Source organism: Pipistrellus hanaki (assembly GCF_964339955.1).
Source record: "Pipistrellus hanaki genome assembly, chromosome: 14".
NCBI lineage: Eukaryota > Metazoa > Chordata > Mammalia > Chiroptera > Vespertilionidae > Pipistrellus > Pipistrellus hanaki.
In genome coordinates, this window is record NC_140516.1 from 28,750,838 (window position 1) to 28,767,057 (window position 16,220).

Sequence of the window (16,220 nt, forward strand, 5' to 3'; positions counted from 1 at the left end):
GGACATATAAAAGAAATAGAAAATGATAGCTTCACTGGGTATAATAAAAGTCATAAAATCCATTTTAGTGAAAATCCCAAAACCCCAACTCTCCCAGAAAATATTTTCACCCTTTCCCAAAGTGGTCACCTATGTGTTAAGAAATATCATAGGTAGTATAGCAATAGATGTGGACCTGGAAAAGCTATATTTAACAACATTATGAGTGGAGTTTTATTTTTTATTATGATATATGCACTAGCCATTACAAGTTTGTATGGCTCTGTGCAATTCTGCTTACTGGGATTTGCTGGAACAAGACAGCAGGAAAGCTGACTGAACACCTCATGTTACTCAACATGTTATTATAAAAAATTCCAAAACAGATTGAAAAGTTGAAAGAATAGGATTCTTTCAAATTCATATTTAAATTATCTTGAGTATCTCTAAATCAACATCCATATACTCACAACCTAGATTTAGTCATTGTTATCATTTTATCAATTTTTCCACCTATGTATGTAGTTACATGTACATGTACATGTTTTATGTGCATATCCTCCTATATAATAAAGAAGTGATATGCAAATTGACTGTTACATAATCACAAGAAGGCTGCCTATGACCAGGCCGGAGGGATGACCAAATGTCTGAACAAGCAGGCTGCATGGGGCAATCAAGCCAGCAGGAGCGGTGGGCCAGCTTGGGAGGGGAAAGTTAGGGGCAACCAGGCAGGCAAGCAGGTGTGCAATTAGGAGCCAGTGGTCCAGGATTGTGAGAGGGATGTTCAACTGCCGGCAGTTGGACATCCCCTGAGGTGTCCCAGATTGGAGAGGGTGCAGGCTGGACTGAGAGGACCCTCCCCCAATGCACAAATTTTGTGCACCATGCCTCTAGTGTGTATATAATTAGAAAATAAGTTACAGATATCACAATTCTCTGCATCTAAATACTCAAGCCTGTAGCTTCTAAGAATATGTATTCTCTTACATCACCAAATCATTGAAACCTTAGGTCCTAAGGTTTTGATGCTAAGTAATATCCTAAGGCTTAGGATATTAACAATTTTGTAATATCACTTAGCATCAAATTCATATTCAAATTGTTTTAATTATCCCTAAAATACATTTTATATATTTTTTTCCTGTAACTGGAATCAATCGCAATCAATCGCTTTAGGCATTTTGGGATTAGTATCATCTAAGATAACCCCCATTGTTTTCTGTATCCTAGTCTTCATGTCCTTGTATAATCCTGCCACATTAGCCCCTAGAGAGTGCTGGAGTTATTGAAATGTTTCTAAGAGCAAGGATACAGAAGTGACAGGATGTCACTTTTGAGATTAAGTTGAAAAAGGCTATGGATTTCACCTTGGGCATTCTCTGCTCTTTCTTGAATCACTTGCCCTGAGAGAAGCCAGCTGCCACGTTGTGAGGCAGTCCTGTGAAAATGGCTCACAGCAAGGAGCTGCGGCCTGCCAACAGACATATAAGTGTGCTTGGCACTGTCCCTCATCCTCATCTTCCCCCAGAAGGCCCTTCAGATGAGATGGCAGCCTAGTCAACAGCTTCAATTGCAGCCTTAATAACAGACCTTTAGCCAGAGGCACCAAGCTAAGCTACACCCAGATTTCTTAGCCACAGAAACTGTGAGATGATATTATTTTAAACTATTAAGCTTTGGTAAAATATGTTAGACTACAATAATTAATACACATTTAAATTGGTAGTCTCTTTAATTGCTTTTAATCTAGAACAGTCTCTGAACATTTTCCCCCCATTACATTGCTGTACTGAAGTGACCAGGCCACTTTTCTTTTTAAATTCCAACATCATGTCTATTTGTTGGATTCTTTCCATGTATTGTCACTAACTTGTTCCAGTATCTGTGTACTTCCTATACAATGAAAGGTATGTAGAAAGGCTTCATTAGATTGAAGTTTAATATTGTGGGCGAGAACACTTCACAATTGATGCTGTCTATTTCATAGCACATCAAGAGCAATAAGATGTCCCATGGCCCCAATACTAGTAATGCCAATTTTAATGCTTTATATAAAGTTGTGACCACCATTTGGCTATTCTAAAGGCTCTTCCTTCCCTTGCAATTAGCAAATAACTTCCTTACACACCTCTGAATTCTGTGCAGTCTTTACTCAATAAATAACCCAAGGCGAACTCCACCTGCCTGCAGACAAGCCCCTGGGATTCTTCAGGGGTTTTATTGTCTGATTAGATATCATAGGTTGATTCCAAACTTTCTTAACTCTTCCAGAACTTTTGAAAAAAGAAAATTAAATATTTTTTTCGAAAGGTAGAATTTATCTGAGAACAATCAACTTCTTATTCCATAGAATGGCATTTTTTTCAGTTAGAAAGTAAGTAATAAGGCAGTTGGAGATCAAGTGAACACAATTAACAATGCATGCATAAGTATCCCGATCTTCCTTAATATATTAAAATGGGGTCTTCAATTTAAATCTTCTAAAAATAGCAATCACTGTAGTTCAATGATGAAATTCATGCACACCTATGAGTTAATAAGCCCAAGTTGAAATTTAGTGAATCACTACATCCAGTAATTAGGAGTAAAAAACATAATATCTTTTCTTCATTGAAGGATCCTCAACTAAGATAATCATGTTAGATAATAATGTTTTGTAAAACCATTCCAGTGCCCAAAAGTTCTTTCTTAACTAAGTTATTACTGATATTTAGCTATGATTGACATTCAGGAAAGTTGGATATTATATTCAGTTTATGAATAAAAGTTAGCTTAAAACACTGCAGGAAAAAAATGATTTTTAACTTTCTAAGTATTTTTCTTAATTTTTTTTTTTTTTTTTGTATAACAACCTTGTGAGGGTATATGGAAATGATTGTATAGGATCGAGAAAACTGAATAGTCATGCAAATATCCAAATACTGAAATGAATAGGGGAAAAATCGGATTTTGTTTTCTCTTTGCCCTGAATATTTTAGAAAAGTCTGGTTTGTTGATGTAGCCTTAATGCTTATAAACAAGCTAACATAATTCATCAGTCATCACTGAAGAAACTAATTATTTCCCTTAGTGTTAATGAACTGTACAATACAGAGTCTGTCTCAGCACCACTACTGTGGTGTACGTCCTCCTCAGGGAAAACTGAGCTTCACTTGGTATTGCAAGTTTGTTCAATTAATCTTTTCTTGCAGGCAACAGAGTGGAGTTCTTTCTCATCCAGTCCATTTTGCTACATTTTAAGAAAATGAACTAACTAAATCTCTTTTTGATAATTAACAAGTAGAGACGATAAATAGAGACACCTTCCTTCTTTCCTCTTCCTTCTCTTCCTGGGAAACAAGGACCCTGGATTTCTTGGCTCCACCTTTCTGGAAGGAAGCCACTTCTCAGGGACACAGAAGCCACCCATGGGCAGGACTTATTTATCCTACATGGCAATCCCCTTTTTCCAAACGAGAAAGGCCTAGGAGTTCTTCCAGCTGACATGGACACTTAACAGGTTTGCATTTTGACCATTTTGAAGGCTAAGAACTTAGGAAAACTCTACTGAAACTGAGAGTGTTTGCTCTCAGCTTAAACTTCATCAGGACTTCCACAAACATGATGTACCCTGCATGATTAGCTACACTTAAATGAAAGAAAATTGATTCCCAAAGGGAGCCGTTAATTGATTTTTTCTTTTGATATATATTTTATTCAAACAAAATCTAAATCATTTAGATTGAGAGGAGTCTACTATGGGACTATCCTCATAGTCAGAATTGTTCTATCGTATCTACAGTAACACAGACATGGTTCAACACGCCACCAGGACCTAATCCATAGCATCTATTGCCTCTTCTCCATATACTACCCTGCCAAACTCATCCAAGGAAGAGACGATGGGATAGTTTCTCATCGTGATCAACTCTTCACTACGCTGTTCTAAAACAGTGCCCCTCAATGGGCATCAAGTTTACTGCCTGTGTTTATGGAACCCATCTGCTGCTTCTTTTAGCTCTTATTTCTCAGCCTTCTTCCAATTGCTGAGAAATCACCACCAAATTAATTAATTAAATAACTAATTAGTCAGGTGTAAGGCATTTAATCTTGAGGTTTCAGGGACAGAGCAGTTTTGAACCTTAATGACTAACCCTGCTTTGTCTTTACAATTGTTCCTACACACTCCTGCTGGATTTTTTTTTTTTTTTTTTTAATGCACACCTAAAATTCTGACACCTTCTCAAGAACTTGCAATTATCTTCCTGTCACCTATCGAATTAAGATCAGATTCCTCACTTTGGTATTTCCAGGGGGAATTATTAGAGGAGGAATTTGGTAGGCCAGGGGTGAAGAGAAATGTTATCAGGCAGCCTCTGCAGACAAGGGAGAATGGCAAAGCCATCCCTGGGAGACACTCTAAAGTCATCATTCACTGACTTCATTTCCCGCCTCTGTTCTTTTGTTCAAGCTGCCCCTTTACCTCGGATGCTCTTCTCTCAAGTCCCGTACAAATTCAATGCCAAATTCTATGTAAATTTTTCTGTCCAGTTAGAACACCTACTGCACTTGTTGGCTTTCTTCTCAAAGCATTTGTTTCATTCTTATAGTATGGTATTTTGGATCTTCATTAGTCCTCAAAAATCAAACAGAAAGGAAGAAAAGAACTTGGCTGCACATGAACATGACAAAAATCATGCAGTGACTTGATTTGCAAGATTAAAAACCACTTAGTTTGCCTTTATTTAATTTACCTAATATGTTTTTATTTCACCCAGGAAATATGAATGTGTCCCACTCACAACAAATTTTAACTATCTACAACATTAATAACTGAGATCATGACTGTATCAACCTATTGTTAAAAATCATAGTAAGTCAACAATCTTTTGTGGTTTGGAGTAGGTGGGGGGAAAAAAGAATGAAAACCATTACTCTGCAGAAAAATTTATGTTGACTCTACAAATTAAAGCTTCAAGGACCTGGAAAAAGTCATATTTCTAAATTATAACTGTTACTCAAATAATTTCAAACATAAACACCTTGATTTTCTCAATCATGTTAGACATTAATCTACTGATATGAACATTTACATATGTATTTGACTTATGCCATGCCTTATTCACAAAGACAGGAAAAATTTTATAATACCAAAATAAATAAAATAATAAAGAAAAATTAAAAATTAAAATTTCCAGAATAAAACAAATACATTACAGGACTCCTCATACTAAAGTTATGCAACTGATCATGAAATTTAGAACTAATTTCCCTCAACCAAGGCAATAATGGCAATGTAGTTCCTAATATCTGAAAAACTATTTATCATGAGTCCTGACAAATGCTTTATCAGCATGGAATCTTATAGAGAACTTATCACATGGATTTAAAAATTCTGAAAAACATAACCAAAAGTTTATCTAGACATAATTCTTATAAAAATTAGAGATGGAATTTTTAACAGCATTTCAATATTTTTATCAAATGGTAACATAGTACAGACATGTCACACTTTCCAAGACAGAATTCAGGCCTAAGAAATGGAGAACCAATACTGAGTGCTCACCTGTCTCTCCCAAATATCAAAATGTTTCAGAAAACCTTCAACCATTTCTAGATAAAGTAAATTCATGGATGAATTTTCTGACATGTGTCAGAAGTGCCAAGAATTGATACTGTTGAGTTGAAAGGCATGCTCAAATTTTATATATTGGATATGAACACAGTAGAAATGACAAATAGCCTTCCACTGAGAAAATGTGTGAGTTCCATAGCTTGTGTTAAAATTAGCTACCTGGGTTTGAAAATTAGCTGCTAGTTCCAGGTTATTACTTGGTATATGAGAGTGATGCCACTGTTAGTTTTAGCTCGCTTGTCATACCAAAAGAAAATATAGAATATATTGTCTAATAAATTCTCATTTTTTTTCTTTCTATAATCATGGGTCTTTCCACCAGAAAATGACTATCTGTTCAAAAGTTTCAAATTAAAAATAACCAAAACTTCAGTGAAAACTTAAAATGCAGTGAAAACATAAGGAAAGCTCACTTTTACCTGAAACATAAAGCAAAGTCAGAGGAAAGTTAAATATTATTTCCTTTCTCATAACAATCAGCCTACATTAATTTTATGAAGGGAAAAATATATATATTTAGCCCTGGCATGTGGCTCAGTTGGTTAAGTGTCCTACCGTGCAATGCAAGGCTGCTGGTTCCATTCCCTGGTCAGGACACATGGCCAGGATCTGGGCTTGATCCCAGATGGGGGCATATAAGAGGTAGCCAATCTCTTTTGCTCTCTCTCTCTCACTCATATTAAAAAATATATATATATATATATATATATATATATATATATATATATATATATATATATATGGTTTTTACTTTACTTTTATATGCTTGTCCTGGAAAGGATATTGCTAATAAAGGTTAACTTATAGGTGTGGTGTTTTGTTTTTGTTTTTTTAACTTTCATATGCTAGTACTCAAAATTTGTAAGAATTCAGAATTCTCTGGAATCAAAGTCCTTGAATTTTAGTATGTTTCTTTTATTACTAAAATCTTGGCTATGCTTATGTTAGATTTACTTGTGGATTTCATTCCTTTCCAAAAACAAAAAGCAAACAAGTCCATCCTCAAGTCTAAGGCAACTTTGACTTATCTCTGTCTGCACAAAAGCCAGAGCACTTGAGTTCTTTCCAAACATGGAATGCAGTCTTTATCCATTGGCCCCATCCAGTCAACTGGGAAAATAGAATTCACTTAATTCCTTGAAAAGTATGAATAACTTTAAACTGTCTATGTGTGTGCATAGGATAACTAAAGTTGTACTGATTAATTGGGATCCTTCTAGTGCTTAGCATACATATTCTATTACTTGTCAAATACATGCAAAGTAAACTTTAAAATGATATAATTATCAGATTTCAAAGAAAAAAAATCCTGTTTTTAAATGACTTTGAAAACCTCAAGATTCCTTTCATATATGAATGGATGATTATATACACACTAATTAACATGCACAACTTTTTGTAATGGTTTAAATGTATCAAAAATGAATTACCAGTAAATTTTTTGATTATTTATATTTGTAATGAATTTTTCACATGTTCACCAATTGACACTTTTATTCTATTAAAAGAAAAAGGGAAATGATCAATATTGACCTATTGATCTTATCACATTACCCTGAAGGAATTAAAGAGTACAAGGGCTTTAGGACTGGGTCTAGTTTTGAATCTATCTATGTGATGCTGAAAAAGTTGCTCATTTTCATAACTGCAGACATCTCCTCACTGAAATGAGGATAAAGCCAACTACCTCAAAGGGTCTTGTCAAAATTAGGTGAGAATGTGTGTGAAGTAGCAGGTGCAAGCCATTTCATTCTTGTTTCCTTGAGGATCTCTGCTATGCAACACTCACTGTGGGTGTTCACCATTCACCCATGTTTCTGTCACCAAACATCATGCCAGGTGCTCCCTCTCAGGGCACTCTTTTCCAGTGCACACTTCCCCTGAGGCGCCCACAAAGCAGAAAACAGACTGCCTGGGTCAGAGATACCCATGCTGCTCAACTGCCAACTCCTTTGCTTATAAGTTTACCTCTGTAAAATCACATCGCTAAATAAATTATGACTAACCTGATTCCAACAAGCAAAAAACAAACAAACAAACAAACAAACAAAAAACCCAACCACTCTCCAACTAGGACCTGTGATACACATTCCACCGGTTCCCTCATTTTCTAAATAAGCAAAACTGATAGGACTCCTCTTCCCGGGACAGATTATTGTACAAGCTAATATACACACTTTGTCTAAATCACCCGGACGTTTTCTTTCTTCCTGAATGACATTCACTTATCCCCACTCTGGATTCCCAGACTTCTCTCCAACTGTGGGGAAGGAGATTTCTATAACCATCAAAGACATCTAGGTTGCCAGAATCCAGGGAACATAGCTTAATTTCTCCAATAGCTTGGGAATTCCTTACAGACAAGTTCCTTATAGAGTAGAACTCCCTCCCAAATGCAGTAATTCTTTGCATACAAAACATTTCACAAAGATGGGGTTGTAAGTAGGCTCTATATGAAGGATATGGAAATAAAATAAGCCTCATCACAGGAATTATTTATTTATAAGGTTCAAAGCTACAGTAACAAGATAAAGGAATATTAAAATGCTTCATCACACTGCTTTAGCTTTTACAACCCCAGAGTGCTGAGAAAGTATCCTCAGGGTCATGATGAGGAAAAGTTAGTCTATGATCCCTATAGTGACTCATCTCACCAAGCCCATATTCAGAGAAAGGCAGTGTAATGGATCAATGTATTTAAGTCCCTTACCTGGGAACTTGCCTTCCTTGGGAGTAAAAACAGGTCTTATTGGAATGAGATTCATAACATAAATGGGAGATTTTAGTCACAAACACCATAATTGAGTATCTTATCATTTGCAAGGATTGGAAAGAATTTATACATGTAGAGGTATGCCTATATCTGAAATATATAGATAACTAATTTTGAAGATGTCAATATATAATTATGCAAATATCAGAGATTACATTGTTGTTCATCAAAAAAAAATCAATATGAAGACATTTGTGCAAATGCTAGATGACAACATGAAATTAATGGCCCTTTTATTTATCTGCTCCTCATGTCATCTTTAATGAGAATGGATCTGCTACCAAAATCGACTGTGAGCAGGCATAGCTGGAAATGGGGTGAGAAAGTGCCTCTTTATTTATGTTACCCACTATTCAAATTGGAACTATGCCAGCTTTGTCAGGCTTAATTCAATGCAGGTTTCACAATCTTCTAGAAAAGCTCTATTAAAGCTCAAAGCTTAAGAGCTTAATAGGTCTGTCACCTATTTTTTTTTAAATCTTAAAAAAAAAAAGCTTTAAAATCCCTAAAACTATCTTATGTTTATCTTCTATTTTGATCTGCAGAAAACAGAATCATCGTTTTAATTTCCCATAAAGGTGATCTCAGCAATTCAATTAGACTGTATCATTGTCCCATATATAATGTGTGTCCCAGAAGTGGCATCTTGATTTCTGCAGGCTAGAGTGTTCCAATGGTACTCCATCAGTAAATGTCCAAGTGGTCCAATTCCTTAAAGGAAGATCACATTAATTATAATACCTCATGGTGGGAGGGTCCCCTATTTTTGGTTATAGAAATTCAGCTTAAGTTTAGGCAAGTTTTTTTTAAGGTTACATAAGTATAAATGGTGAGGTCAAAATGTAAACCCAGATATTCTTCACATCAATAAGCCATATAAGCACTTACAATATTTAAAACACACCATCTACCTTTATTTTGTGTTCTAAGTCAACGATTCTCCAAGAGTAGTCCCCAGATCAGCAGCATAAGCATCAGCTGGGAATTGGTTAAAATGTGTCGGACCACTCTTCACCTCTGTTATTTAAACTTGACATCATACAAAAGCAGCTACCTGAACCTCGTTTTTTTGTTTTGTTTTGTTTTGTTTTTCCTAAGGAGGATGCACAACTATTGCAGGAGCATTAAAGAATATTCTAGAGGAACTGTGACACACTGGAAATCTGTGTAGTCAAGATTGTGGCCAATTTACCATGGAGATTTTGAACAAAAGACAGCTGACATTCTATTGTAGGATAGGCCAATTTCAGTTTTATCTGGGAGCAAAGAGCTGAATCATTACATCACCAATCTTCCGTGTGATTTTGGGCAACTCCCATAGCAATCCAGGCCTCAGTTTCCTCATTAGTGAAGTCAGTGACCTCTCATATCCCTTACAACTCTGTATTCTACTCAATTAACTCTAAATCTATACTTGACTATACTTTTATAAAAATGATGTAAAATAAAATATAAATCTCAGGAACAAGGTAATCTGATGGGTTAAGTTATAAGAAAATTAAATTCTTAGGTTTTCAAATTGAAGGTGAGAGGGGAAAACTTGCAAGGAGTTAGGAAATTTCATTATTCCAAGATTGAAAGTAAAAGCATACAGAATATAGAAAAAAAGTATATGTAATATCAAATTAATAACATAAGTTAACTCTGGGGAGAGCAAAAAAAAGAAATTATTATTAACCCATTCTCACATGAAGTTTACTATAGGGAGGAGCTTCTATTAGAATATAAACTGTGAACTTGACTGCACATGTGTAGAATGCTGAGTTGGAAATCCAGATCTGAGTTATAGTCTAAATTTTATTTCTAACTATGTATGCTCTTAATTTGGCCTCTCTGAGACTCAGCTGCTTCAGCTATAATATGTGCACAGAGATTAAACTGCATCATATCTTAGATTTTTCCAAATATAAAATTGTTTAATCCTGATGAAGGATCAGACCACTCTCCACTGGGAAGAAGCATGGGTATACAAGGAAAGGAAAGACCACCATGTGACTGGAACAATGAGAGAATGAGGAAGAAGATAGACAACAAGATGAATCTGGTACCCAGGTAACGAGGAGCTTTGAAGACAATGCTGTAGACCTAGGCTTTATGCTTAGGAGTAGTACAAAGTCATGGAATAGTTTTATGTAGGAGGATGACATCAGCATATCTGCCTTTCTAAAAGATTTTTTTAATATATATTATTATTGATTTCATAGAGAAAGGGAAAAGGAGAGAGATATAGAAACATTAATGATGAGAGAGAATCATTGATCCGCTGCCTTCTGCATGCCCCCTACTGGTGATCAAGTCTGCAATCCAGGCATGTGCTCCCCTGTAATCGAACCAGCAACCTTCTGGTTCATAGGTTGACACTCAACCACTAAGCCACACTGACCAGGCCCAAAAGATTTTTTAATGGATAAGGAAAAGGTTTCCTGAGGGTCAACTTGAGTAGCTTGTACTCCAAAAAGCCCTTGCTCTGTCCCCATTTTGTCAGCGAGGCAAGCGATATAAATAGAGGCTCATCATCATTGTCATCATTGTCATCATCATAGTCTTCAGCCAGCAGCAAACCCAGTTCCTATAAGCACATCTCAGTGGTCACACAGCTGCATTCTAATTCTCTTCTGGGTATAGATGTCAGTGCCAACAGCAGCACAGAGAATATGTTCAGACAAAAGCAAGGCAAATTAACTCTGGCAGTTATTTGGCTCACTTTTCAAAATCCATCTTAAAAAACAAAAGGATTTTTCAGTAGCCAAAGAAGATGGAAAATGCTGGCAACTGTGAAAGTCACTATTGGACCTGACGCAATAATGGCTTACTTAATAGCAATGCCCTTTGAATATTTTTCTCTATGCTTGCATAGAACATATGTGTTTATATCGGGGAATGTGAAATATAGGCACAAAAGACAAATGACTAAATAGGATCGAAGAACCAGAATCACAGTTTGATGTGGCATTTCATAGTAAAGAGGGGGCCAGACCACATGACTGTAGTTACAAAATGAGCAAACACACTGGAATGAAAATAAAAACCTACTTTGACAATCAAGAAAAGTCCTTCTGTTTTGGCAGGATATTAATATGCCTGGTGTGGCCCCTTTTCCCTTTCTAACCAAACTTACTTCTTAGTTAGAAAAATATGACATGCTGTATCTATTTTTTTTTTAAATCAATAACAAATGGGGAAATAGATACAATGCTAATAGATACAGACATGCTGTTGGGTACCATGTCTCTTCTCCACCTTCGTACTGCCCCTTTATCAATAAAACTCATACCTCCGTGTGCTTATGCTCAAGGATTGGATAGCCACCCACAGCTCCCCAAGTAAAGGAAGAGTGGGTTGGGGAGATGAGCAGTAATATAGGATCATTCTCCTTTTGGCCGGACACTGAAATTCTCCAATTAAGAAGGCATACCCGTGCATAGCCAAGGCCCCTAGAGCAAAGAATTCTGATGACTTGTAATAGTGTTTGCTAGAGTTTTTATTTTTCTGATAATGTTCACACGATTCAACTCTTTAACAAAATAAAAAGTATATGATATAGCTAGTAAAAAAAATTCAAATGAAAGTTGCATTTAGGAAATGCAGAAGAGGAAAACACATATCCTCATTTACATACAGATTGCTACAGAGAACTTTAAAGTATTAAGTCTCTATTTTTTACAGTGGTAGGATGTTAGCCTTTCTAAACATGAATCTATAAAAAAACAAGTTCATTGACTTGACTAAATAACATTTTATTTCTTTGTTTTTGTTAATCCTCCTTGAGGACATTTTTCCATTGATTTTTAGAGAGGGTAGAAGAGAAGAGGAGAGACACAGAGAGAGAAACACTGATGTGAGAGAGACACATCAATTGGTTACTTCCCACATGTGCCCCCAACCAGGGCTGAGGATCGAGCGTGCAACAGAGGTATATACCCTTAACTGGAATCAAACCCAAGACCTTAAGTCCAAGGGTTGACGTTCTATCCAATGAGCCAAACCAGAAAGGGCTATATAACATTTTTTTAAAAATAGGTAAAAGAGTGGTAAGCATTTTTTTTTTTAAATCAATAACAAATGGGGAAATAGATACAATGCTAAAGTTATGGGAGAAAATTGAATTAATTTTGGTCATCTTAGTTTTTGACAATATCTAATATTTATTTCTTTTGGAGATATGTCTTCTCTTAACAGCCTTGCAAAATAAATGATAGCAAGTATAGTTAAATGGAAATGTGAAGGAAGAATGAATATTATTTACTATCTCAGCGCTGTGAGTATAAACTTGTGCAATGGTGCAGAGCCCAGGCTTACAAGATTCCTACACTTGCTTTAATCCTATGCTGTCAATGCCTTGTCATTTTTTAAAATTTTCAAAAAAAAAAAAAAAAAAAAAGGAGCCCTGAATTTTTATTTTGCATTGGGAGCTGCAAACTATGTACTGATCCTGCACTTACTATCCTACCAACTATCTAGCTGCAAAGCAGTAAATTCTGCACCACAGAACACCAAGATACTTAGGAGCTCTAGTCATGAAAACTTGACCATCTGGAAGCAGAAATAAGTTTAGTAGTCAGCTGATAATAAAACAAAGCAGAAAATAAGAGCCATGGTAGAGATGAAGCTCTGGAGGAGGTAGAGGTTATCTCTTGGTGGAATGAGGTCACTGTCCCTGGAAGACACAGCTTTTATTTGGCTCTAGAAAGAAGAGAGATTTGAACATTGGCATTGGGCAGGGGGGAGGCGGTGTGGAAAAGGCAATAGAGGCAGCGTGCTAATAAGGGCACAGGGACTGTCTGGGCATGTGGAAACCTTTGGTTTGCCGGAGGAAAGGAGAAATGAGACTAACAAAGTAGGTTGGCATTGGCTGTGGGAGTTCCGGCTTGCATATCTAGCTAATGAGACTATCCATATTCAACAGGGCTTGTGAGCCATTGAAGGGTTATACCCTTCAATGGCTTAATTTAGGGAAGATTAAAGCTGGTTCCAGGCAATGATGGTCGTTGTGTCACCTCTCTGGACTCCCTGCCCTGGGGTGCATTCACACATGATGTGGGCTTAATGTTTCACACAGGCATAATTTAGGGAAGATTAAAGCTGGTTCCAGGCAATGATGGTCGTTGTGTCACCTCTCTGGACTCCCTGCCCTGGGGTGCATTCACACATGATGTGGGCTTAATGTTTCACACAGGAGCCAGATGGGAAGTGACATCAAAGGCAGTGCCTACCTGTTTTTAATTCAGCCAGCTACATTCCACCTGCTCTAAGCTGTCCAACAAGAAAAGTTCACTCCACAGAACTAACTTTTATTGTTTTAGGTTTGGACTGTCAGAATAATACAAATCTAGGCAGCTCTGAGAATAATATAAAAATAACACAATATCTAGGGTCAATTTTTAAAAAGTGATACATATCCCCTCAGCCAGGTGTGCCTCAGTGGTTAAGCACTGACTCAGGAATCAAGAGATTACTGGTTCGATTCCTGGTCAAAGCATACACCCAGATTGCTGGCTTGATTCCCAATAAGGAGCATGCAGGAGTCAGTGAATCCATGATTCTCTCACATAGTTGATGTTTTGTTCTCTCTCTCCCCATCTCTTCCTCTCTCTGAAATCAATAAAGTATTTTTTAAAAAAAGATACATTACCAATCTCCATTTCCTGAAATAATGCCTCTAAAAATGTTTTTATTGGAGTTAGACAAGGCAATTCTGACATTCTTTGAATTTCCTTGTGAAAAAATTGTGGAAGCTGAAACTAACTTCATAAGCTCCCAATGTGTAGGTATGTGAGACAAATAACGGGCTCTGTCCTAAGTATTTCACTAATTACCAATGGGGTCTTCCTCTATTAGGGTTGCCTCAGAAGAAATCAATACTTGCACTTTAAAACTTAAAAATGAGTATTCATTCATATCTCTCACTTTCTCTCCACAGACATTCACACACATGAACATACATACACTTCCCTCTCTATATATCAATCTATGTATGTACACACACACACACACACACACACACACACACATCAACTAAGGTACATAAGCACCTGAATAATTTAATTTCTATGCACACTAAACTCTAAACAGAAATTTACATTTCCCCTTCTCCTAAATGTTTTTATCAAATCTCACCAAGGAAAAAATCCCAACAATCTACTGATAGAAATATTTTAATATATTATTACTTGACATCAAAGTAGAATTTTATTGCCTCTTTAGAGGGAATATAAATTTTATGTGAAAATAAAAAAATACAGAGACATCAGAAACAAAATAAATTAACCACAAGAAATCCAAAAATAAGGAATATTAAACTTGCATCTTCAAAAATTGAATAGATATCACTTAAGGTGTTATAACTGAAATAAAATGTGAACTTGATTTTTTTTAACTCCATTTAAATTATTAGTTCACCCAAAAATAAAAATATAAAAGATCCACTTTAATATTCTAGCTCCCAAATGAAATTTTAATTGGTGATTCACCTCCTTTTAGCTCACTTAATGATGGTTCTGTTTTCAAAAGAAAAATGATACAAAACAACTATTTTTTTAAATCAGAGTTGTCAATATTCTTAATAACAAAATTAGTATTTTCTTTAAAATAATCCGAGAGACAAAGAAATGCATTTCAGCGAATCTCAGTGTATTCCTAAGAAATGAAAAGCTGTTTTTTATTCCAGTTCCCATACTATATTGAGTTATTATGATAATGTATACCATCAAGAAAGGCATTATACTTCAGAACTGCAACATAAAATGAATTTAATTTGGGAAATTGAACTCAAGATTAAAGGATAATAAGCTTCTTTTTGGAACTTTTCCATCTTAGTCACCTGACCTTTCATGTGGAAACTCACAAAAGAGCTGATTTGGTCTTACAGTGTGGGTTACCTTAGAAGTGACACGGTGAATATATTAACTGATACATATTGAAGATGGACACAATTCTTGTTCAAGCACATTCTTATTTGTTTCTCTTCTCTCCTTTGCTGTACTCCTCTATGAGACAATGTTGGATGAAACTCTCAAGTTATGACTTAACCACATATTACTGAAAGTAAGTACCAGAAATACCAAGAAGCCAGTGCAAAGTCTTGCACTTCCACAAATGTGTAGCCCATGAAGACCAAGAGGCAGGCAAAAAGGCTTCCCTGTGCTTCATTTCAGACAAGAGGGGTGTGAAGGCATTCAATGGTCTCAGAGAGAGAAAAGAAAGCATCCTACCTTTTTAAAAATTCCATATACTCGGTGTGCTTGATGAGTCCTGTCCTCATCATTATTGTTTGAAAACATTGTCGATCAATAGCCCAGAGCTTCACATTTACAAGAGCTGGAGAAACAGAAAACAAAGGGAAAAAATTAATTATAGAATTTTAACTGGGAATTGTATCCTGCAAAAGAGAAGAGTTATTCATGAGAGGCAGATGACTCACCTTCATTCAAAGCTAATATCACACTGTCCTATTTTAAGAAGCTTCTTACGAGCAAAATGTACTTCATAATTTTTCTTACTCATATTAATGTCAAAGAGGAAGTTTCCTATTGTTCTATGTCCTTCAGGAATGAGAATGCCTAAGCATACATTGAAAATACTTAGTAATTTCACAATATATATGAAGGAAATCACATGGAGAGGTTTACAAGTAATAACACCTCCTGGTAAAATGATTTTAATAACTCATAGGACCATATTTTAATTGTAAAAAGGAGATGCAAAAAATTCAATTTTCATATTAAGGGGTAAAGTTAATACAAATAATTTTATACAATGATTTCTGCACAATGCTCATTTTACAAATGATAGCCTGTGCCTAAAGTTGCCACATAAAGTTATATTAGATATGTTTGATGAATTTTAATTTTT

General features: G+C 35.8%; 1 protein-coding gene across 2 annotated transcripts in view; it reads right to left on the minus strand.

Annotated features, from left to right (window-relative positions):
• Nucleotides 1-16,220, minus strand: part of PRKG1 (protein kinase cGMP-dependent 1) — a 1,113,305-nt gene that overhangs the window by 316,512 nt on the left and 780,573 nt on the right. For both annotated transcript variants that reach the window (XM_084903443.1, XM_084903442.1), the window contains one exon: nt 15,581-15,686. In XM_084903443.1, coding sequence (XP_084759569.1) covers nt 15,581-15,686 — 106 coding nt within the window. The remainder of the gene's footprint in view (nt 1-15,580; nt 15,687-16,220) is intronic.